Here is a 24,990-nt window from a genome sequence, read left to right on the forward strand (position 1 = left end):
CACATCATTGATCTTTTGCTATTCTATTCCCTACCAGAAGTAGGTAAATACTAACCATGAGCATTATAATAATAAAAAAAATTGATCCAGTATCCCATAAAATTTTAATTTGGGTTATTTAATTATTGTTTTTGTTTAGTCATTTCAGTCATGTCCAACTAACTCTGTGTAACCCCTTTTGGGGGTTTTCTCTGGAGAGTTACCTGAGTGGTTTACCATTTCCTTCTCTAGCTTATTTTACAAATGAGGAAACTAAGACAAATGGGATAAAGTGACTTGCCCAGGGTCTCAGAGTTAGAAATATCCAAGGTCAGATTTGAACTCATACTTTCCTGACTGTAGAAAAATCTACAATTGCATCATCTAGTCATTTGTGCTTTTAATTACACAATTAAAAAATCCATCATTTCCTTACTTTGCTTAAGCAGCATTTATAAATCATCTTATAGAGTAACTATTTTTTTCCCCTTTGCTATTAGTTTCTTTAGCTTGTGAACTTCTTGAAGGCATGGACTGTCTTTTGTCTCTTTTTTGTGTCCCCAGTGCTTAACACAGTGAGTGGCACATCATAGGAACTTATTTATTGATTGATCATTTATTACAAGTATTTCAAGACTGAGAGGATTTATTTCTTTTCATATATCAACCCATTGGTTATTTGAAAAGAGTCTCCCATGCAGAATATCCAGGGCTCAAGTTCCTACAAAATAAAGACGTCTCATAGGACTGGGGGTCATAGTATATTTTATTTTGTTTCCTGGGTTGTCCTGACACCCAAACTCAACATTAAATGGCCACCCAATTGATGATAATCTCCTCCTTGCTTAGGAAGGCTGGCCCTTAGATGGCTGACATTCCAGGACTAGGCAAGTTAAAAAGTCAAGTTCTAGTTCACTTCCCTCTTTTAGTCCTGAGTTCAGCTTGCTTATTAACCACACTTTGTGTATTTGTATGAGTACATCTGAGACCAGGGGTTTGATTGTTGGCTCCTCTCTTGGATGTGGAATTGTGTGAATTTGGGAGTGTCCCTTCTGCTCTTCTCATAACTAATTGTTAATGCACCAAATTTTTCTTCTTTTCTTGCATCAAAGCTACAGCCTTTGCTATTTACCTTGGTGGATAGATATAAGGAGAGAGTTAGATGTAAATAGATACTTACATGATACAGATAAAGAGTATTTTCTACTTTCAACTTTTTGCTTTAAAATATCAAGAAGAAAACATTTATATCACTGTAAGTTTTGGAACTTTGTGATTTGGATTTCAGATTTACAAATTAAAATACAGGAATGGCATGTTCCTATTTCCCAACTTTGTCTTTTCTTCTGTTGAAAGAGGACCTTTTAGAATATAACTAATTCCATTTTTTACATTTCCTATTATTTCATTTCTTTGTCTTTATATGGACTGACTGTCTCCCTTCCCCCAATTACTTTAATATTATGAAAGAAAACTCAAGGATTCTGAAAATATCCAGGAACTTAGTGCATTCCCTTTATCCTATCTAATAAAGCAAGTAGTAGGAGCTTGTTGTCATTGTTCAATCATGTCCCACGCTTTATGACCCCCCTGTACAAAAATTCATGAGTTTTTCTTTGAAAATACTGGAGTGGTTTGCCATTTTCTTATCCAGTGTGTTCCCATTTTACAGATGAGGAACTGGGGGCAAAGAAGGATTAAGTGACTTGCCCATGCTATTAGAGTTAGTAAATATCTGAGGCTGAATTAAACTTGGATCTTCCTGACTCTAGACTGTGTTCTATCCTTTGCACCACCTAGGTGCCCTAGTAGGAGCTAAACGAATGCTAATTAACACTGATCCTGGGCAAATCACTTAACCCCAATTGTCTGGCCTTTTCTACTCTTTCTTTCACTTTGGAAACAGTATCAATTCTAAACCTGAAAGTAAGGGTTTTTTAATGTTAATTAAATAACTGATTAAAAAAAGATACTATTTTCTTTCATCTGATGTGTCAAAGGCCTTTGTAACAGTTGAATCATCCACTTTTTAAAATAAATAACTTTTCTCCCCAGGGCTCCTACCAGATCTTAATCAAAATCTTTGGGTCTTGTAATTCAAGAATAGACCAAATCAATATCTATATTGTCTATATAGCTATATCTGTATCTAATTCCATGTAGATATGCCAGCCGTAAGACTGAGAGTCATGCATGCCCATTACTTCTTGATAAGAGTGTGTCACACAACATGTAAATTGCAATTTCCCTGTCTGGCTGTCGGTAGCCTTGCTGACTTATTTGTGCAGTAACTAGTTAGGACCCTGAACATTCCTGCAATAATTCTGAACTCGAATTTCGTTGGCAACAGAGATGAAAACACTTACTCATTTAGATCTTCAGTTTTTTACCCAAAATTCTGTAATATTTAGTGATGATTTTCTTTTCATGCATATTAAGATATTTTATACAGTAATTTATTATAATCTTCAGATTAAAGAGAAGTACATTTGATTACATTTGCTTAGTAGTTATTTTCATTTAAATTAATTACCAAGTCCAATGGAGACTAAAAAGAGTTTTCATTCATTCCATCCAAGCTTGCCAGAATTATTTCTTTTTGTTGTATTAGTTTCCATTCACGGTTTAAAAACTCTTAAATATTTATAATTACTGTGCAATCTGTTCTTTTGGTTCTCCCTGTTTCACTTTCATTATTATATAAAGGTCTTTGTAGCTTCATTTCTATTTCCCCATCCTTGTCAGTATTTTAATTTCATTACATTATTCCATCATAGTAACTTAACACCATTTCATTTAACTATCTCCCACTGTTGGACATTATGGTTACTTTAATATTGTTTCATTTTGGGGGGTGAGAGGAAGTAAGGAAGACAGGGTTGTTATTTGTTTTGCAATTATGTACATACTATTGCTTAGATAATTTTTGAACAGAGAGCAATTGTTTTTGCTTCTGCTTGGTTTATGTTTCCAGTACTTAAATCATTAGGTCAACCATAATTATTTTCATAAGCATTTATGTACATATGTGATTCCACCCTTCCCCTTTTTTCAGGGGGATCTCTTTTGGGTATAGTCCTATTAAAGTGTATGAACAATTTAGTGGCTTTGGGGTCATAGTTCCAAATTGCTTTCCAGAAGAGACAGACCACTTTGCAACTCCACCAACAGGGCATTAGTGTGCCTTTAATATTCTCTGCAGCCACTGCAACAATTGGCATTTTCTTTTTTGCCAATTTGATGGGTATAAGATGGCACCTTAGACTTGTAACTGGTGTTTCTGTAATTATTAAAGATTCAGATTTTTAAAATGTGATTGTTAGTAGTTTGGATACCCTCTCTTCAAAACTGTCATGGAGGCATAATTTAAAATGTGAGGGAAAAGGCAGGTTGGAGTCAGACACTTTCAGTGTTGCTATAAGAATGCCTTGTGTGAGGGGAGTTTGGGGGGGGATGGTAATGTTTTGTTTTATTTAACCCTGTAGCAATAAGAACAACGTTGGGGTTTTGAGCAGGGCAGTGATATGATTAGCCAACTTTTTGACTTAGAATTTTATTTTAGTAACTGTGTAGAAGAGAGTTTAGAGAATGGAGATGCTAAAAGGTTGGGCAGTCAGGTAGGAAACAATTAGAATAGTCTAGGTGGAGGTGATGAGCACTGGAATTAGGATGATAGCTGCACAAGTGGAGAGGAGGAGACAGACGGAAGAGATGTAGGATCCTTAAGGCTTAGCAACTTAATGGAGAAGAGAGTAGTGAGGGATAAAGGAGACTCAAACATGTCTCCAATATTTGTGAATTTTGGTGACTCAGAAAATGATAGGGCTTGCACAGAAATGAGACATTTTTGAACAGGGATACACTCAAGAGGGAAGATGAAAAAAACAATGTTTTCCAATATGTTGTGTTTAAGATGTTCCTGAAACACACAGGCAATTAGAGGATTAAAACTATAGGGAGAGATTTAAGCTAAATATATAAATCTAGGAGTTATTTCCATAGAGAAGACACTTGGACCCATAGAAGTTAATGCATTTTTAAACATCATTATTATTATTTATTTTAATAGCAAATTTCCACATAAGTTTTCTGAAGTTATATGATTCAAATGGTCTCCTCCTTTCTTCCTTTGCTGCTCCTGGAGCTGGCAAGCAATTTCATCTGGGTTATACATGTATTAGCACATAAAATATATTTCCATATTATTCATTTTTGTAAGTAAATAATCTTATAAAATCAACCCCCCCAAACATATACCTAAATAAACAAGAGATAAATCATATGTTTTCAGATGCATTCCTATTCCAATCATTCTTTCTCTGGAGGTAGATAGCATTCTTTTTCAGAAGTCCCTCAGAACTGTCCTGGATCATTGTATTCCTGAGAGTAGCAAAGCCATTTAATCATTTCACAATATTGTTACTGTGAACACAGTTTTCCTGGTTCTTCTTATTTCACTCTGAATTGGTTCATGAAGGTCTTGCTGGCTCTTTCTGAAATCATCTTGCTTATCATTCCTTATTGAACAATATTATTCCATCACCATCATACACCACAATTTGTTCAGTCATTCCCCAATTGAGGAGTCTCTCTTTGTTTCCAATTCTTTACCACCACAAAAAGAGCTGCTATAAATATTTTTGTACAAATAGGTCCTTTCTTATTTTTAAAAATCTCTTTGGGTACACTAATACATTGCTGGTGGAGTTGTGAATTGATCCAACCAATCTGGACAATTTGGAATTATGCCCAAAGGACTTTAAAAGACTGCCTGCCCTTTGATCCAGCAAGACCATTGCTGGGTTTGTATCCCAAAGAGATAATAGGAAAAAAAGACTTGTACAAAAATATTTATAGCAATGCTTTTTGTGGTGGCAAAAACTGGAAAAGGAGGGGATGTCTGTCTATCGATTGGGGAATGACTGAACAAATTGTGGTATCTGATGAGGAAGGAATATTATTGTGCTCAAAGGAATAATAAACTGGAAGGATTACATGTGAGGGATTCCATGTGAACTGGAAAGACCTCCAGGAATTGATGCAGAGCGAAAGGAGCAGAACCAGTAGAACATTGTACACAGAGACTGATACACTGTGGTACAATCGAACGTAATGGACTTCTCTACTAGCATCAGTGCAATGATCCAGGACAATTCTGAGGGACTTAGGAGAAAGGATGCTATCCATATCCAGAGAAAGAACCTGTGGGAGCAGAAACACAGAAGAAAAACATAGGATCAATCACATGGGTTGATGTGGATATGATTGGGGATGAAGATTCTAAATGATCACTCTATTGAAAATATTAATAATATGGAAATAGGTTGTGAACAATGATATATGCATAACCCAGTGGAATTGCTCATCAGCTCTGGGAGCATGGAGGGAGAAAGAGAGGGAAAGAACATGAATCATGTAACCATGGAAAAATATTCTAAATTAATTAAATTTAAAAATTAAAAATGAAATAAAATATCAAAAAACATCTCCTTGGGATACAGACCTAGTAGTGGTACTATTGGATCAAAGAGTTTGCATTCTTTTATAGTCCTCTGGACATAATTCCAAATTGTGCTCCAGAATGTTTGGCTCAGTATACAACTCCTTGGGTCAGTTCACAATTCCAATGAATTTTTTAAACCCTTACCTTCTGTCTTATAACCAAATTGGTTATAAGACAGAAGAGCAGTAAGGGCTGGGCAATGCAGTTAAGTGACTTGCCCAGGGTCACATAGCTAGGAAATGTCTAAGTCCAGATCTGAACCCAGGACCTCCCATCTCTAGGCCTGACTCTCAATCCACTTAGCCACCCAGCTGCCCTTTCCAATACAATTTTTAAGGGAAAGAGTTCAAGAGACAAGGGAAGGAAACTCATAATAGAGCTCTGGGATATGTTGATGTTTAAGGTTGTGAATGATGGAAGTGAATGAGAAGTGAGTTGGGGATAAGGAATGGAAGCAAATGAACCCAGGTCTGTCTAGAAGTTTGGCAATGAAGAAAAGAGAGCTAGAGTATGTGTGCTTAAGAAGATAGCCAAACTCAGTTTTAGAGTTATTAAGGATCAAAAAGACCTGAGAATGTTTTTTACCCCTAGGATGTAGGAAGGGATCTAGTAGATAGTGGGAAGTGGAGAGAGATAGCTAGAAAGAGGGAAAAGTTAAAAAAGGGAAAATGAATATTTACAGGGGCAAATATCTGGAGCTGATGGGGGCAGTCCAAAGGAAGTCATATACATTGAGAGTTCAGCACAAAGAGAAGGACTCTTCACTTCCTCCCCACATAACTGAAGAAGATAGGATGAGTGAAGATGTATAGTAGAATGAATTTGATGCCTGGAGTAAGGGGGATAGTCAATTGCAAATACAACCATTTTCTCAGTAAAGTAAGATGGTCCTCTATTGGGAGAGGTAAGGCTTCTGTCAAGGAAAGACTTGGGATAGCTTTTTCCACCAGTATGATACAAATTAATCAGAAGACAATAAAGGGAGCATCTTGATGGAGTGAGAGTTCAATTAAGATCAATGACAGGCAGATGGTAGGAATGATTCAAGTTGAGAACATGCATCTTAAGAATCACAGTAGAAAGACAAGAACAACATGGTAGAGACAGGTGAATGGAACAAGTATAGGATTCTAAATTCTTAATAACACAGTGAGGAGAATGAGGTGATGAGTTCAGCCTTTTTGGAAGCCTTCAAGTGGGAATGGATAACTCATTAGGTAATTTATAGAGGGGACTGTCGTTAGCTCTGAGTAGGATTAGATGGATGCTGAGGTCCCTTTTCCATGTCACATTCTGTGAGGCTAGAACAGTCCTGCTTGCTATGATCAAGACAAAGAATACAGTTAAGAGTGAGATAGAAGGAGAACAGATGAAAAGGAGATTGAAGTCAATGGAGGAGAAGGAGAAGGGAAGGATTTCCAAATTCCCAATTTCTGAAATGGTACAATTTGAGACAACGGTGAGTTCTAAGACTGTTCTAGGTGACCAAGGTAGAACTGAGATATCTCATAGAGGCTGGGGAGATTGATGAGGTGGAAGGTCAATGTGTTTAAAGGAGAACTCAGATGAATAGTGACATCTCCAAGTATGAGGAAAGTAGTTGGCATTGAGAGGAAAATTATGCCTCAAGCTCTATACTCCTTATGAAAAAGGGAGGGAACTGAGAATGAACAAATATTGGGTCACCCTCAGTCAGACATGAATTCCTGATGAGCTCTGAGTGTTGGAGACGGGGGTAGAACTGGGGGCATATGCAAAATGTCTCTTTGGGGGGAGGCAAGTGAGGTAAAAAGAAACTGAGAAAAGGAGTCCAAGGAAAGGTAGAAGGAGAGAACAGGGTGGTGTCCATGGGAGGGCATAATGAAGACTAAAGAGAGAGTTCCAAAGGAATAAAACGGGATGAGACAGGAGGCTGTGGTCAGAGCATGTGGATGGGGTCATTCCATCATCCCTAGAGTGGCTTTAGGGAACATCTGGTTCTCATTTCCATTTAGTAAGCAAAGGTATTTTTTGGAGGATGTGGAATATTGTGGGGGCTGGGGGGGGTCATTGAACGAAGTGAGTATTAGGACATTTGTTGGACTTGGTGGATGATGGCAAGTACCAGAGTAATCATCTTTGATGCAGAAAGTGGTTTTTGAGACATTCTAAAGAGAAGTAACAGACCTCCTGGACAGTTTTACCTTTGGCAGGAGGAAACCTGGACTAAGAGGCCAAATCAGAGAGTAATGAAGAGAAAAAGATTCATCAGAGAAATTAGAAGTTGACAGCAAAGCCCTCTGCTTTAAGTGAAGGTGGGGTACAACTGCTGGGGAAAGCTAGCTGAGGTAAAACAACAGACAATAAGATTCAGGGAGAAAAGCACTGATTCTGGAGCAAAAGGACATGGCTTAAAATCTCATTTCTACCCCTTACTAGCTCCATCAGCTTGGACAAGTCACTCAACTTTCTATTATGAAACAAGGGGGTTGGGATACATGGCTTATGAGACTTCTTTGAGATTGCTAATTCTATGGAAAAATGGAATGATTTTGTAGACTACTATAGCCAATTTATTTATTAATCACCAGGCTAGGCACAGAAAGAGAAAAACCTAAATATCCCTGCCCTCGAGGAACTTACGTTCTACAGGGGGAATAAAACTGAAAATGCTGTCGAAGATATATACAAAATACTTTCAGAGGGTTTGATTTGATTTTTGTTGGGGAAACAGATTTTAAAACTAGGAAATCAGGGCAAGTGATTTGGAAGAGGTAGGTTTTGGGGTAAGCCTGGAAGAGAACTGGACCTGATATAAGGGAAAGGGTCTTCCAGGAATGAGGGGCCCAGCCCATGCAAAAGTGTGGAAGGGAGAGCTGGATTAGAGTAGTGAAATGATGTTTGATGTAAAAGAACCAAGTGGAAATTTATCTCCATTCAACCAGTACTTATTATCAGCCTCTGCTATGGTAGCCCTTTGTGAGGGATTAGTGATACAAAGACAAGAAGAACAATTTCGACCCAGCTAGCTCCTGGGTAGGTAAGAGAAATGATGGGACAACACAGAAACATTTAACAAGCTGAATTTGGGCAAGGAGGAGTAACAAAGGGGGTAATTGGAAAAGGTCTTAAATAAGAGCTGTCATTTGCACATGGTGCCAATTAAGGCACCCAAGTAGATTGGCAGGAACTTTAAAAATCAGTCTACGCAGGAAGAAATTAAATGAGTATTGACCAGTTTTGGTAGCACCAAAATTTTTGAGGGGCCCATGTAGAAGAGTAATCCATTCAGCGGCCGTTTACTAAGTACTTAGATGGCCAAGGTGCCATCCTCAGCACTGGAGGATAGAAAAGCATAACCCTTCCTGCTCTATCCCTAAAGCCAAGTACATAAGGGAGAAGGAAGGAGCCTCTTCCCTTCTTCCTCCTGCTTATAACCTGCAGAACCTATCATTCTTTACTGGGTTTTCCTTTGCCCTACAAAACTGCTCAGGGAGAAATATTTATACCAGATCCACAATGAGGGGTATATTGGCACAGAGGGCCAAGGTGGGTTCCTCAGATCCCTACCCACCCAGAAGAGTCTATATCCAGAAGGCCAGTGGCCAGCCAACTTTAATTGAAGACTTCCTGTAGGGTGGAAAGGGCACACCTGATCTTGAGATAGCACCTTCTATTTTGGGACAGCTCTAATTACTAGGAAGCTTGTTTTTTCATGAAGCCTATCTTCACTCCTTGGTTCCTTCTAGCCATAGCTCCCAGTTCTTACCATGAGACCCTAAGATCATGGCTTTAGAGCAAGAAAGAGACCTTGCAGGCCACTGGGGCCAACTCCTCCATTTCACAGATGAAAAGACTAAGGCACAGGGAGGTAAAGCAAAAGCTACCCAACTAATAAGACATTGATATGATTCAAACGTAGATCTTTCTAAATTCATGCCTCTCCAGGGATAGGAGTTTTGGGGTCAAGCAAGACAAGTTACATCTGTCTTCATAGGAGAGCTCTTTGAATGTCCTGGATGAAACTGAAGAGCAAAGTTATTTTTGAAAAATGGAGCCCTTTGTTCCTCATGGTGAATTGAATACAGCAACAAAGTGGGTGACAGAGGTCTGAAAAAGGCCCAGCTCTTCATTTGGGTATTTCAAAACTGTGTTAGCACAGCAAAGTCTGGGCAGCTCCCGGATTTGCAGAGGCTCCCAATCCCAGATGGAAGGAATCATGATTCAGTTGAGAGAGAAAGGAAAAAAAATCAATCCCTGGCAAAACCCAAAACCTCATTTCTGTAGCATTCTTGAGCCACAGTGTAACATACTTTACCAAGAGCATTAAAAGTAAAGGCAGGAGAGACTCATAAGGAAAAGAATTTCTTCTTTCCTCTTGTGACGTTCCCATTGCTTAGATCTTAGGCATTTGGGGAAAATGCTGAAAAATACCAGTGCATGATGTGAATCTAAACAGTGGCGAGGGTTCGTAATTTGTCTGGATATTTAAAGGGAAACAGGCTTCTGATTAGTGTCACAAGAGACAGAGATGCATATGGCTGATGTTCACAGCTTCTTCATTTTGGTATAAATAAAGTATCCCTCATCTCCACTTCATCCTATGGTACAGCAAATCCTGAAGGCTAAATGAGTCTATAATGCAGCACCAAAGATGGCTTCTGAAAGAAACATTGGATCCTGGAAATGTTTTAAATGCCCAAGAATTTCAGGGGAGAATGAAGAGTTATTGTTCTTGCTCTCCTTCCAAGAATGGGAAAGAATATTTCCATATGAAAGAGAAAATGATCTAGACATTAATTTATCCTTGTAAGCAAGCACCATTATACAGATTTAAATATTTAAATTCTCTTTTTATTTGGGGGTGTGTGGGAAGGAAAGTTTCCCCACAAATCTCTGTGTTTTTGTTTTTAAAGATCACAAATATACACCAGCCTCAATTTCTCCATCTACAGAAAAATTCAATGTCTCTGCTCCTACACCGAGGGGAGCTGGGCTAGAAAGCCTCAGAGCCAGCCTGGGAGAATCACTGTTCCAGTTGACCAAAGGAAAATGTATAAAAGTAACTGAAATGGTTTCATGGGAGGTTAATCTACTATAGTTCTTAAAACAGCAACAACAGCAGCAGCAGCAGCTGCCTGAACATATAATGATGATTTCCTTCGATATAATTCCCAAAGTAGGAACTGAGAATCTCTTTGTAAATATTCACCCCTTTCGTTTAAGTTGTTGGTATGGTTGGCGTGCAATTAGCCAAAATCATTGCTAATTATTTCCTTCATTTCCTCTTCGTGATTTGTGAATTCTCATTTTACTATTTTTAATAGTAGGGCTTTAATAATAGGGCTTCCTGAATCTCTTTTATTTAAGTAGTTTAATGGTTTGTCTATGTTACTTGTCAGGTGTGTACCTAGTGAGACTTTAGCCAAAGCGAAAGGTCATCAGAGGCTAAAAAGCAGACTTGGAACCATATAGGGGAAAGTCTTCAGGAATAAGATCAGGCATTCCCTGCCCAGAAAAGTGGAGAGGCCAGAAAACCTTACCTACAAAAGAAAAGCTAGCTAAGCAATGAAAGTGGCTCTAGGCACAGGCTACCTGGAAATAAGGGAGGGAGAAAAAGAAGGAGAAAGGGAGGGAAGAAAGAAGAAAGGAGAAGAGAGAGGAAAGTAAGTGAATACTATGTTCTAGGCACTGTGCTAAGTCCTTACAAATAATATCTCACAACAACTTTCAAGAGAGGGTGCTATTATTATGCCCAACTTACAGTTTAGGAAACTGAGGTATGCAGAGATGAAATTACTTACTTAAGGTCATGCAATAAGGGTCTGAGTCCAGATTCAAACTGACTTATTCCTGACTCCAGGAATCTACTTAAGCTCCTCATGTATCTAAGATTCATTAAAAAAAAAAAAAAAGAACAGACAAACAAAAACCCAATAAGGCAGCTTAAAATGACAATCTTCCTAAAGCAGAAGTTCTTAAGTTAGGAGTCCCTGAATCTTACATAATATTATACATACATGAAGGCATTTTAAAATCCATGGCATGCATATGTATATACACATGAATCTGAACAATAGGCTTGCTCCTTTCAATTTCCATTTAGTTACGGATGAAGATCCATCACATTTAATTTTTTATTTTTCCAAAATCCTATTTAGGTCCTTCCTTCTTTTTTATCATTATTTTTAGATTTGTCTATATTTGAAAGACAGTAAATTGAGGTTTTCAATTATTTTGGTTTTGTTGTCTATTTCTCTCTGCAATTCAATGAGATTTTCCTTTAATTATTTTGATACCATGCCATTCTGTGGTGCTGCTAAGTAAATGCCTGATGCAAATATCCTGTTAGTTCAGGCTTGATGTTAGGATGAAATGAGGTACTCTTAGTCATTGATCATTAACAGAAGGAGGATTAATTGCCCCTCAAATAATAAAGATGTGTAAAAAAGCCTTAAGGAACATTCAGACCTTTTTAGACTCTCTCCCTCACCATCTCTCAAATGGGAACGTGGCTGTTCACTAGTGCAGAATATGGTCACTCAAATGGTCTTCTATAAATTTAAATTAACATCTAATCACTCCAAGTATCATATTTTACAATGGAAATATACAAATGGGATGCTGAGAGAGAGAGAGAGTCCCTGGGGATCAAATTCTCATTACACGATTCTGAAATTCACAATCTGAAAATGGATCTTGACCCCATGGAAGTGGGAACTTTTAGGTTTCTAATAACCAGGAAGTCATGTTCATGTAGCTGGAGGAAAAGGAGCTACAGCTTGAGCCTTGGTCCATACTTAGGAGTATAATATTAACCCTTGAAATGAGGGAAGAGATGAAACCTGCTTAGGTACTGGAGTTTCAGAGATGCCCTTAAGCATACTATAGTTTCCCTGTTTAACTCTTACAACCATATCTATTATTGCTATTGATGTCTATGAAATATTATTCACCACCACTACCTTTAAAGAATGTTTATCTGAGACAAAATTTCTGCTCCAAGCCCACATAAACTTTCTTGTTCCCATAAGCCTCATGGATATAATCTTTGATTGGGTTCTACTTTCTAATCAATTCCATTGCATTGTACATTTAATTTGTGAATTCATATCATGTACATCTTCATTTATAACCATTCATTATTTGTTGCTCTCCCCATTTATTTTGTTTAAATTGGGATTCCTTAATCGATTTTGTATTTACATGGTCCACATTTCCTTCTATGTCCTTCTCCTCTGCCTTCTCCAAGAACTATCCTGTATACAAAAGATTTTTTTAAAGGAAGAAAAAACAGGCAAAACTGATCAAATACATTGACAAAAATGACATCATATTCAAATTTTCACACTTGAACCCAGCACCCTGCCCATATCTCTGTGAGTGTTCAGAAGTGGTTTTGGAAAAGTTAGCATCTGTAGGACCTTTGATAACACCCTTTTTAGCCTTAGTGGTACACTTGATTATTGAGTAAAGGATTGGGGGTGTACCACTTGAATTCCCAGTGCCACCATCTCCTTCTCTATGAACTGAAGATACTGGAACATATCAAGAATCCATAGCCTATGGTTGGCACACTTTAACAAATAAAGATTTTGCTAGCTATGTTTTAGTTTAATTGGGTTCCTTAGTCATTTTATACATTAAAAATCATCCAAGAAGGGGACTTTAGGCTTCACCAGAGTGCCAATGGAGAGCATGCCACAAAGACCAGATTAGCTCTAAGGTCTTTTTTAGCTCCAGATTTATGATCTTATGACCCAATGACCTTGCTAACATCCTAAAGTGACCAGTTTTGACTGATGGCATCCTTGTCCATAACTATTGATCACCTGAAACAAATTTAGAATGAATCTCAGGACATTCACTGGATAATGCTACCATCTTCTGATAACAAATACTATTCTTATCTTTCGAAAACATTTTCCTTGAGTTACAGATTGACAAGCCCCTTGAATTCCTCAACTTCAACTTAATGTGCCTACTGTTATTGTTTTTCCCTTGCACCTGAAGAAGGCTAAGAACCTCATGATGATAGGTTCAAGGTCCAGTGTGTTTGCCTATGGTGGATCCATTCAATAGGGACACACAATTTCTTTTCTTTTCTTTTTTTTAATCCTTACCTTCTGCCCTGGAATTAATAATAGAATCAATTATAAGCCAGAAGGGCAGTAAAGGCTAAGCAATTAGGACTAAGTCAAATTGAACCCAGGTCCTCCCAACTCCAGGCCTGGCTCTCTAATCTACTGAGTCACCTAGATGTCTCAGGCCCCTTACTTTCTCCATGAAAGGGTATTTATCTCTTTGCACCAAGATATTTTAACAGTCCTATTGCATGTAGTGAGACACATAGACATTCCAGTTGCATGTAGCTAGGACAAAAATCATCACAATGTATAATTAAACTTCCTGGCTATTGTGTCTCACCTTGGCTAGAATCTTGCCCTTGGGATTTCTCTCTCCAAGCTCTCCCTTAGTCTACATTTGTCTAGAGCTTCCCTGGATGTTCTAATTGATGAATCAATGAAGTGTTCCTTGTTCAAAGTTTTATCTTTCCTTCCCTTCCTTTTCTTCTCCCCTCCAGTGCTAATAGCTCTCTCATCTCCCTATTGCCCTGGATACCTTTTATACATGTTCTCACTAGATCTATAAGTGTTCCTTTCCCTCCTATCCTCTTAAGTTCTCTGAGGGCAAGGTATGGTTCACTTTGTGTTTGTATTCCCAACATGGAGAAAAGCTACTGGAAGAAGAGTAAATACCTGATAAAGGCTTGGTGGTCAACACTAGAGTAGATCCATCTCCTTTCTATACAGTGGAGGAACACTGAGATATCCTTCTTTCAATAACACTTGATCCTTGCATATCTTTATTTAAATTCCTTGTCTGTGGGTTAACTAATTCTCATATCCCCCATTCCAGTGTTAATGGTAATTTCTATACAATGGAGTCATGCCAAAAGGCGCTTCTGATGATAGGAGGGTTTCTCATAGAGACTTTGTCTTTCTGTTTTAAAAAATCTCAATCAGATTGCATGGGTATCAGGAACTTCCATTGCAAAAAATATCCCTTGTTGATGAAGCTCAGAAATTCATTTGTAACTTTCAGACATAGAGAGTTGCCTGGAACATGGAGAACTTAAGGGACTTGCCCAAAGAAGGACCAATGACAGAACTTGAATCTAGGACTTTCTGACTCCAAAGCCAATTACTTGGCCACCGTGCCATGTTTTGTCTTCATTTTATTTTTTTTAACTTTTATCTTCCCTGTGAGAATTAATTTTATGCATTGAGTCCAAGGCAGAAGAGCAGGACGGGCTAGGCTATGGGGGTTAAATAATTTACCTATGATCACTAGGAAGTGTCTCAGACCACATTTGAATCCAAGATCTTTCTTCTCTAGGCCTGGCTCTCAACCCACTGAGCCACCTAGTTGCCCTTCCCTTTCTTTATTTTTGTAAAGGGAAAACAGATCTCTCGTGAACATTTTAAGTATATTGAAACTTAACTAAATATAATAATAATTTTCTTTGTTAGCAGAATAATATTTTCTGCACTTATCAGGTATAAGATAATCCCATTCATTCATCTTCTCTGGTGGGGTCAGTAGCAGCTTTGCTCCAGTCATCCCTTCACCACCAAATCTCCATACATAGGAATGTGCCTGGCTGGGGTCATCATTTTCCTGGGAAGTCTTCCCCTTGAACATCCCAGAAGTTAGTAAATGCATATTCATACTCCCCCACATTCATGATTAACTTGCTGTAGAAAATGACTTCATTCAGAGCCGCGGTGTGCTGGGACTGGAGTCATATGACCTGGGTTCAGTATTCGCTCTGCTATTGATTGTGTGATTTTGAGCAAGTCCCTTATTTGATCGCATATCTCTAAAATCCCCAGTTAGATAGATGTGGATCAGAAATCTATTCCTGCATTTATCCTGGGACTCTTTTTAATGTATCACAGACTGCCCTCTTCAGAAGCACAAAGACTCAAGACTGATGGACTTTTTTTTCTTCCTGTGGACCTCTATATCTCTCTGAGTTCATCAGGAACTCAGTGAAGAATTGCTGGTCGCATCAGAAACTTGCCCCATGTAGCCATGGAATCTGAGTCTCTGAGCCATGAGGCGATTTGCCCAAGGGGATAGAACCCATATCCATCAAAAGGAAGCCTGGAACTCGGGTCGGCCTGATTCTTTGGCTACTTCCCCATGCATGATGCTCGGCCTCCTCCTTGCATCACATACCTGCTGACTTCCTGAACATCAGTCAAAAACGAAGTTTGGTATTTGGCAGTTGGCCACCATCTTGACAATAGCTCCAGTTAGGAATTTATGGACCAATAATGGATTTTCATGGTGTATCAAAGCAGACTAGACAGTGGAACATACATATGCATACAAACACAGACATATCGACACATACACCATGCTACACTCTATACATATACATCTATGGAGTATAAATAAATAATCTCGACACATATAGAGCATAAATCGCCATACACATAGGCTCTATTTACTCCCATCGGGGCCCCAGCCTGGGGTCTGTGCACATCAAGGCTGGGTACATTTGGGACTGAGCTCTGGTCCTTAAACACGAGCCTCGCAGAAGATAGCAAATGCATATTCATACTCCCCCACATGCATGATTAACTTGGGGAACTGACAGGAAGCTGTCAATCTGTTGAGCAAGTGTGTGTTTTATAAACCAGATGTTCAGTATTATTCATTATTTCCTTTGATACCAGAGCACCCCGTCATGTAGAATAGGAAATGAAGGATCTGGCCGAATGTCTTCTCATTATGGGACTGAGCACCAGCCCCACGCCATCCAGATACAGATGCTCCACGTGGGCAAGCCTCCTTAAAGAGAACATTATATTAGGATCCCTTCTTGGACTTCACGTGGCTGGAAGTTTTCCCAGGTGGACAACAGTAACCTCCGACCCCCCTCCATTAACATAAATGTTTATTCACTGTCTAAGTTTTTCTTGGAAACGTGGGACACAAATCATGAGGGCAGCTTCCCCCAAGCAGCCCCTGTACTGTGTGGTGGGCTACAAAGGGACTTCTCCCCTTCCCAAATCCCCCATTCTCCTTCAGTGTCAAAAGCTACAAAGTTTGAGGAGGTGATGACTAGTTCTTTTGCATAGACTTATCCATGTTGCTGTTGCCTCTCTAGATAGAAAATAAGCTCCTTGAGGGAAGGGGCTGCTCCATTTGTCTCTGGATCTCTAGAGCCAAGCACAGTGCCCAGCACATGGTAGACTCTTGATAGATGAACATCTCAGAAGCAGTTATATATTTTTGTTCACTCATGATCATAGGAGCCACACAAAGTCTTCTGTCATCTATGAAACTCAGTGAAATGATCCTTGACTCTAGAGTGAAAGGACGTGGATTCACATATCGTCTCAGGAACTTGCTACCAATGTGACTCAAGGGTCAAAACCTGCTCGGACCCCAGACTCCCCATTTATAGAATGAAGGAAGTTGCCTTCATAGCCTTTAAAGTCCCTTCCAGATCCCGAGCTAGGTCAGATCTTATGACCTCGAAGAGATAATGGGACCCTGTAAAGTTGTAGCCTAATGAAGAAAACTGTGAGGGTCCCCAGGAGTCACAGCGTCTAAAGGTGACAATGCACACCGTGCCCTGGGATCCTGGATTTTGAGCTGGAAGGGATGTTGGCAGTCACTAAGTCCATTCTATAGATGAGAGAACTGCAATTCAGAGAAGTGAGCCACATGGTGGTGTTTGTTCACATCCCAAACTCTGTGACACCATTTGGGGTTTTCTTGGCAAAGACCCTAGAGTGCTTGACCATTTCCTTTTTCAGCTCAGAGTAGATGATTAATTTATTATGTAATGTATTAATCACAAAGATTAGAAAACCAAGGCAAAAAGGGTTAAGCAATTGGACAAAGGTCATATAGCTGGGACTCCATCCACAGGTAGCAAGTGGCAGAATCAGGATTTGAATCCAGTTCTCTAACTCCAAATCCAGCTGTATCCTGCTTCATGATATGAAAATAGCAAACATATGGCCGATTTCCTGCCCCCTCGGATTTCTATCTCGATGAGCCACGATTGCCTGGAAAGCTGACCAGGCTGACTAATCCCCACATCATGTCACACACACAGCCTAGACTCCCCCTGGTGAGTCAAAGTCAGGCCAAATGGGGCTTAGGACTTTTCCTTTGTTTACTTACGACTGGATTAGGTGCTGGTCATTTTCATATCAGTTTACCATGAGGGAGAAGAAAAAAAGATGTTCTGTGTCTGTGCGTTTAATGCCGTATTACGAAGGTATTGAATTTCTGACTGATTGAAGAAGAAGCAATATTCTAGCTTAATCCCTGATAAGGTATATCTCAGTTCTCTTCATTTCTGAAATAATAATGTTTACAAAGAACAACTGATCTAGTCCTGGTTGCTGTCATTAGAAAAAGATATCGTAATAATCCCAGCTGTGCTCAGTAATAAATCCCTGCAACATCCACGATAAGTCCTACAGTCTGTTGAAAGGAGGAATGGCCTTGGCGTTAGAAGACCTAAGTTCAAGTCCAGCCTTGGATACTTCTCTCTAGCTTTGGGAGCCTGAGCAAGTCACTTCCTCCCGTTTGCCTCAATTGCTCAGCTATAAAAATGAAGAAAATAATAACCCCAATTTCAAAGGGTTGTTATGAGGAGCAAATCAGGTCATTGACATAAAGTGTTTTAAAGATCTATCTGAATGGTGGTTAGTCCATCAACATCAACTGTTGTTCTTATGGGTAATTCAAATTGTACTGATGCTGATACCCTATTGATCCAGAACTCACGTTCCATGGAAATAATTTGTCTAAATGGTGGTCATTTCTGTCCATTGGTATCATCTTCTTTAAACAACCTGTGATTTCATCAATATGGCTACCATTTGGCCTCTAGCTGCCATTATGGGTCTTTGGGCACATACGATATTTGGGTACCATGTTTTCTAGTGTCACTTCTGGTTGATTTGGGGCACAAGCCAGTAAAAATTGAGTTCATCTACCCTTGGAGATGCTGGAAGAACCAGAATGATTTCTGTCCAATCAAGACAACCAACCCAAGATGTGTGAAGAATATGCCATGAATGTTTGACCAGGCCTGGGACTAACCTTCATTTCTAAAGATATCTTTCCTAGAAATATATGTAGATCGCCAGTAACTCATTTTCCATTTCTCTCCTAGCTTGCTGATGATCAGGGGCTGGTCTTGATGACGACAGTCGCCATGCCTGTGTTCAGCAAGCAAAATGAAACTGTAAGTGTTGGTTTCTCCCTCTGGTATTGTTATTGAGTCAGTCCAAAGCCTCTTGTCAGCCTGCCTGCATCTCAGATTTGGGTGTTTATATATATATATATATATATTTTTTTTTTCCTAGAGAATAAATCTGGAGTCAGGATAACTAAAAACAGATTTCTGAGATATCCAAACATAGATTATATCATTGTATTCAGAATACAAAAAAAGGCATATTTTAAAGCATCAGATGATCAGGGGAGGTAGAGCCATGGAGGAACCTCTGAATGTGGCAAGGGAAGCTTTGCTGATTACCATGGTCTCCTGATTTGGCTCCCTGCCCACAACATCTCCCCTCTCCAATCTCCATTCCACGACTACTACAGTAATATTAATCATAGTGAGGAACTTCATCTATCACTCTTTCCCCCAAAGCTCCAAGGGCTCCCATTTTCTTTGGGATAAAATGCAATTTCCCATTGGCATTTCAAGTCCTACAGACTCTGCAGGTTGATTACACATTGCTTACCCTCACCCTCTGTGTGCTTCAATCGAATTTTCCTGTGCTACTTCCCTTACATGGTAGTCCATCCTCTACCTCTGTGTCTTGGCCGACTTCTCTTTTTCTGGTCCCCCTCAGAATCTCTAACTCCCTTCTCAATACTCATCTCATGTGCTCCCTTCTTCAGGAAGTTTTCCCTGCTTTTTTCCAGGTCTTTGTGTCTGTCTCCTCCCACTACATCATCCTATATTTATTTTTATTTCTCCTCTATCTACTAATCTGTGGTTATGTATCTCCACTCTCTTTGGTAGAATCTAAGGTCCTTTAGTGCATAGACTATCTCTTCTTTGTATTTGTTAGCTAGCATAATGCTAAGGACCTAGTCTGCACTTAAATGCTTATTGCTTGCTTGTATAATTGTTTTCCTGAAGGTAAAGGGGGAAAAGACAGAAGTCATGTGGCAGATAGAGAGCCTTCCTTGGACTCAGAAGATCTGAATTCAAGTCCTGTCTCTAATACATCTGACACATTCAGTAGAACCTTGAGTGAGCCATTGAACTTCTGAGTTGCATCCCTGAAGTTCATCAAAAAGAGAGTATTTTCTACCCAGTTGAACTGTAAGATTCAGCCCCAAGTTTTTATGGAAACAGACAATGAGCAACTATACCTGTGAAGAATAGGTTGCTTTATCTCAGGAGTGTCTCTGGTTTTTTGCCTTTTCTCTCTGAAGCCTTATAGGTCTCCTCTTTCTGATCCCTCCAGGAAAAAGCATAACACATTACAAAGAGGGCTGGGTTGGGTTTGAGGTCTGAGGACTTAGGATCAAATTCCAATTCTTCCATTCCCTAAGTGAGAGGCCTCAGACTAATCACTTCACCCCATGACCTCAGTTTCCCCAATCTGTAAAATGAAGGGTTTGGACTAGATTGCCTCCGAGGTCCCTTCAGTTTGCAACCCATGATTCTGGGACTGGAAAACTTACAAGTGTCTCAGTATGGCTCCGTCTTTCTCTGGCTCTTCTCCCTCCCCCCACCTCTCTCCTAGGCACAAGATGCCATTGAGAGGGGAGAAAAGATGGACCTCATCACATTTTTAAGCTGCTTTTTATAAACTTTGTAAACATATTCCATGAAGGGAAGGACCAAACATTTTGCAGATGATTTTCTTTTTAACCTTACAAAAATGTTTCATGAGAGGTCACAGATGAATTGTTATCTGCCCAGTCAGTAGCCTATATACCACGTTAACTGCATGGCTTCTCCCCAATTAGAATTTCAGCTCCACATAGATTTCCTCTGTATTCTAGTGTTATAATTAAAATGGTTGATGTTGTAAACTGTAGTGAGTTAAAATGGTGGAAGATATAAATTGTGATAGATATAAGAGAGGGTGAATAAATTTGACTGCAGAAAATATGTTTCACTACAGTGTCTTGGTTTTTAAATCAAATATAAGGTGGTTGCCAGGGAATATATTCCCAAATTATGAATATGCCCAAGTCAACTGGGTTTTTAGAGAATTTAATTAATAATACAATGAGGAATTAAAGAAAAGGAGAAGGAGAGAGAAAAGGAATTAATGAGAAAAAATAGGTTGGCCAGGGCAGGCCTGGCCAACCCAGGCCTAAGCCTTAAGAGAGAAACCAGTCAGTTATCACTCACCATAAGATTTGTCTTAAGCAAGGATGTCTGGGGAACAGAATCTCCCCAGAGGGAGTTCCAGCCAGAGTCAGCCTCCCAAGGGACTTCTTCTCAAGAGATCTTCAAAGGGCCTCCTCCAAAAGGATCTATCTCCAAGGATCTATCTACAAGGATCCAAGGATCTCCAAGCCTCCAAGGATCCCTTGCTCAAGAGATTCCTTTTCTTATATAGGAGGTTTTTTCCTATGTCAACTCCCCTAAGTTCTTCCATCTACCAATCACCGTAGATGTTTTCTAAAAGACAGCCCATCTGAATTCCTGCTAAGTCAACTAATCCCCTCAGTAAGTCTGAACCAGAGAAAACACAGCTGAGTCGACTAATCTCATTAAGATAAAACTTGCCCGACCCTTTTAGGTACCTAGCATCTCATTGCATCAATTCTAAAAAACAGGCATGGCTCAAAGAACTCCTTGCCTTATTATAAGCATGGGTCCAAGTACTTTCATTGTTTAGCAAGGAGTTTTCTCCCCTAAATCAGTCTTAAGTATGGGTGGAGTAGAGGTCCTCCCATTTCTGATCCTGGCAAGTTCTCACATCAAAATGGGGAATGTTTCCCAGTAGGGAATTTGTTCCAATGGAGGATTCCTCAATGTGGAAATTTTTAACATTCACAAGTCTGAGAAATTTCAAGACTTACAATAGGCACCGGTATATCGGCACTTGTTCTTTGATTTATCGGTATCAGGAACTCCCCACAAAGGGAACTGCTTCTCCCAAAGCAAACTGGCATCTCCTCTGCATCTCTACTCTTAGAGATTCGCCTATGCCAGTTACAGCACCAGTCTGGGCCTGAGAAGCCAGGTCTTCTTGCCTCTAGGGTTGGCGTTTTAGCCACTGTTTCACAGTTCCTAGCTCAAAGTGACTTCTCAATAAATGCTTTGTGTTTGGTTGGTTGATCTCTACTTTCAAACCTCCTCCCTTAAAGCCTCAACCCGACTTCTAATTTTAGAGACTGGATGTATTTGGATTGATTTGTTAGGTACCGGATGTATTGATATCGATAAAACAATTCTTTCCTCTAGATTTGTAGCAGGGTTTCCTCCCTTCCAGTAGGGGCACCTGGCGCATTTTCATTCTCTATTAGGTACAACAGACAATTCCCATAATAAACCTTTTTAAAAGTATGCCACAGCTTGGCTCTAACAATCTTTTTCAAAATCGCTCTCATTGTTAACAGAGATCAAAAGGGATTCTGCTTGGAGTGGTTGGCACTGATGTCCCAGTGAAGGAGCTCCTGAAGACCATTCCTAAATATAAGGTAATATGGAGGGCATGGGACAGGCATGCACGTTGTTGTTTTCTTGGTTTGGATTCAGACCTGTGAATTTCATTTCTAGAGGAGATTCCATGACGGGAAACTCCTTCACTGTTGGAGAGACACGGGTTGTCTGCAGTTTACATTGACAAATCACTAAATATCACAGTGAATAGAGAGAGGGGTAGCGATTTGGTCTGGCACCACCCTCTCCCCCTCTCTCCCAAAAAAGTTCTACACTGATTATTCAACCAGGCTGTGAAGCCATTCAGTGATGGGGAGCCATTCTATCCTAAGGCACTGTAGTCATAGGATCACCTGTTTCAAGCCAGAAGAGCCCCCAGGGAGGTGCCCCACATGCAAACCCTTCATGTTATAGATGAAGAAATGGGAACAGAGACAAATGAATCAACCAGCTTGAGGTTAGAAAGGAAGTAAGTGACAGTCTGGGTTGCGATTTCAACCCAGTTCCTTCTTTTGACTTCATAGTTTTACCGTGTTGCTCCTATGGACAATTCTAATTATCAGGAAGTTTTAAATATTTCTGAATTTTTATTTACAGCCCTAGTTTTAGAGAGCTTGCCATCACATAGGCAATCTGGGTCAGAGGCAGAATTTGAACCTACCACTTCCTCCCTTCCAGGCATCTCCTTTATCACAGCGCTCTTCATCAGGTGACATGATTTATGATCAAGGACTAAATACCTTGAACCATTTTCCCAAGCGTTTCCTGATTTTGAAGAGTCAGGAAGAGAGCACTTGGGAAGTATAAAGTGTCGAGGTCAAGAGGGATGTTTACAATCATCCTTGAAAGCTTTTCTCTTTGGCAGAGAAACCCAAGACCAGCCCAGGGCAGCTGCCCCAGGCCAGTCCTCCTTGATCTCATCTCTTTCAGCTCTTAGCCCTACTGTGGCAGCCTCACTCACCTGAGTCAAGCGACAATGCTGTTCAGCTGGAGCTTTCTCAAAGGACAATGTTTAGCCTTTATTCAGCAAAATGATCTTGGGCTTGATGGTGGAGGGAGGCAGTACATAAGAAGGGAACAGATAATTTCCTGTGTTGGTGATAGATGTCAAAGCACATCCTTCCTGGTTTTTACAACCCACCCACTTCTAAAATTGAAGGAGTCCTATTAAATTTAGCCAACTGAGCATCTGTGATTTGGTAATTAGCCCCCAGGCTCAGGAATCCATGTAATACTTGGGCAAGAGAGTAACTAATAATGAAAAGGAAGCATCATTATCTTCTAAATCACTGACATTTAAAGTGGAAATTCGTAGATTTAGAACAGGAGGAGAATTTGGGGTCTTGGAGTTTAACTGCTCCATTTTATGGATGAAGAAACTGAGAGCAGAAGAAGCTAAATGATTTGCCCAAACTAGCAGAGATGGTGAGCAGTTGATGACTACTGATGCATACCAGGTGTGTGTGGCAGAATGTTCTCCAGAAATCTTGGATTTCTACACATTTGGGAGAGGATGCTGTAATGATACTATGAAAATAACAGACCTTTAAATCTGCAGACATGATGGCACATGATTATCTCATTGGAGCTTCCCAGCAATGAGGCGAGCTGAATGGAAATTCCCATGCAGCCATCCCAATTGAGAAGATTACAAACAGAACAACATGCATGTCTCCATTGCCATCGCCACCACTACCACCACCAGTGTAGCTTCCCCTAGACCTTATGAATCTCTTTATACCCTGTCATCAGAACCTCCCAACACCCTGAGAAGCAGGAAGTACAGATGTTTTGACCCCCATTTGACAGATGAGGAAACAAAGCCTGGGAGAAAGCAAATCAAATGTCTCACCCATAGCCATGCAACCATTGAGGTGTGGAAATGGTAACAGTCTGGCTGACTCCACCTTCCATCCTTGGTCTACCATGCAGCACGTAGGGTTCCTAAAAGCCTCCTTCCAAGCATCGACTCACTGCTTCTCTTAATATTGAGCAGTCATAACTAGAATCCTGGGATATTTGGGGCAGAGAGCATGAATCATCTCTTTTGTCCAGTCTTGTGGAGCAGAGGGAGAGACCTCTGAACACTGGTGTGAGGCTAGTGCTCTGTAGGGTGGGCAACTCGTGCATGGGGAGCTGGGTGCAGACCTGCTGATCCCACCTCATTCTTACTAGCTCCATGACTTTGAACAAACCACTTCATTTCTCAGTTTCTTTATCTGTAAAATGGGTTTGAAAAGGAGGATAATAACATCTCTCTCAGGATTGTTGTGAGGTCAAATGAAAAACCTAGAGTGCTTTACAAACCATGAAGGGCTTTCCAAAGTGCTTAGTGGTTATGATCATCATTGGTATTACTATTATTTCCTTGCCAGCACAGTGCCTGAGTATGCCTTATAAAAATGTCCACCATGGTTAGAGTCTTCAGAGAATAGGAGCATGGGCTAATCCAGACCCCTAGCCTACATTTTGGAGGCCACAAAGCAAATGGGATTCCTTCAGATTTCTCCTTTCTTTCTGACAGACATGAGGGAGATAAGAAGATCTGTCCTGGGAGAGACAAACTAGCTTTCAAAATCCCACTTGCCTTGTCAGTGGAGGGTGTAGATTTCCCATCCAACATCATTTAGTGCTAATGGAAAAAGCCAAACTTTCTGACTCTTTTCTGAAATGTCACTGTGCCATCCGGGAAAGGAGTCATGCAAAGAAAACAGAGAAAGGCCATTGAGTTTTCTTGGCAGTTTTCTGGAAAGATAATATCAACTTGTCTACAGTCATCTCAAAGGGAAGATGAACTCTGATTTCTCTGAAATAACATTGAAATGAACCTTTACCCCCGAGA

The 24,990-nt window shown here is 39.9% G+C and overlaps 1 protein-coding gene across 1 annotated transcript in view; it reads left to right on the plus strand.

The window, feature by feature from the left end:
* The window catches only part of CACNA2D3 (calcium voltage-gated channel auxiliary subunit alpha2delta 3), a 1,058,263-nt gene that overhangs the window by 782,524 nt on the left and 250,749 nt on the right, over window positions 1–24,990 (plus strand). Inside the window, 2 exon segments of the mRNA XM_016424623.2 lie at window positions 18,675–18,746; window positions 22,106–22,186. Of these exon segments, the coding sequence (XP_016280109.2) occupies window positions 18,675–18,746; window positions 22,106–22,186 (153 nt within the window).

The sequence above is a fragment of the Monodelphis domestica genome, chromosome 7 (assembly GCF_027887165.1).
Source record: "Monodelphis domestica isolate mMonDom1 chromosome 7, mMonDom1.pri, whole genome shotgun sequence".
Taxonomy (NCBI): Eukaryota; Metazoa; Chordata; class Mammalia; order Didelphimorphia; family Didelphidae; genus Monodelphis; species Monodelphis domestica.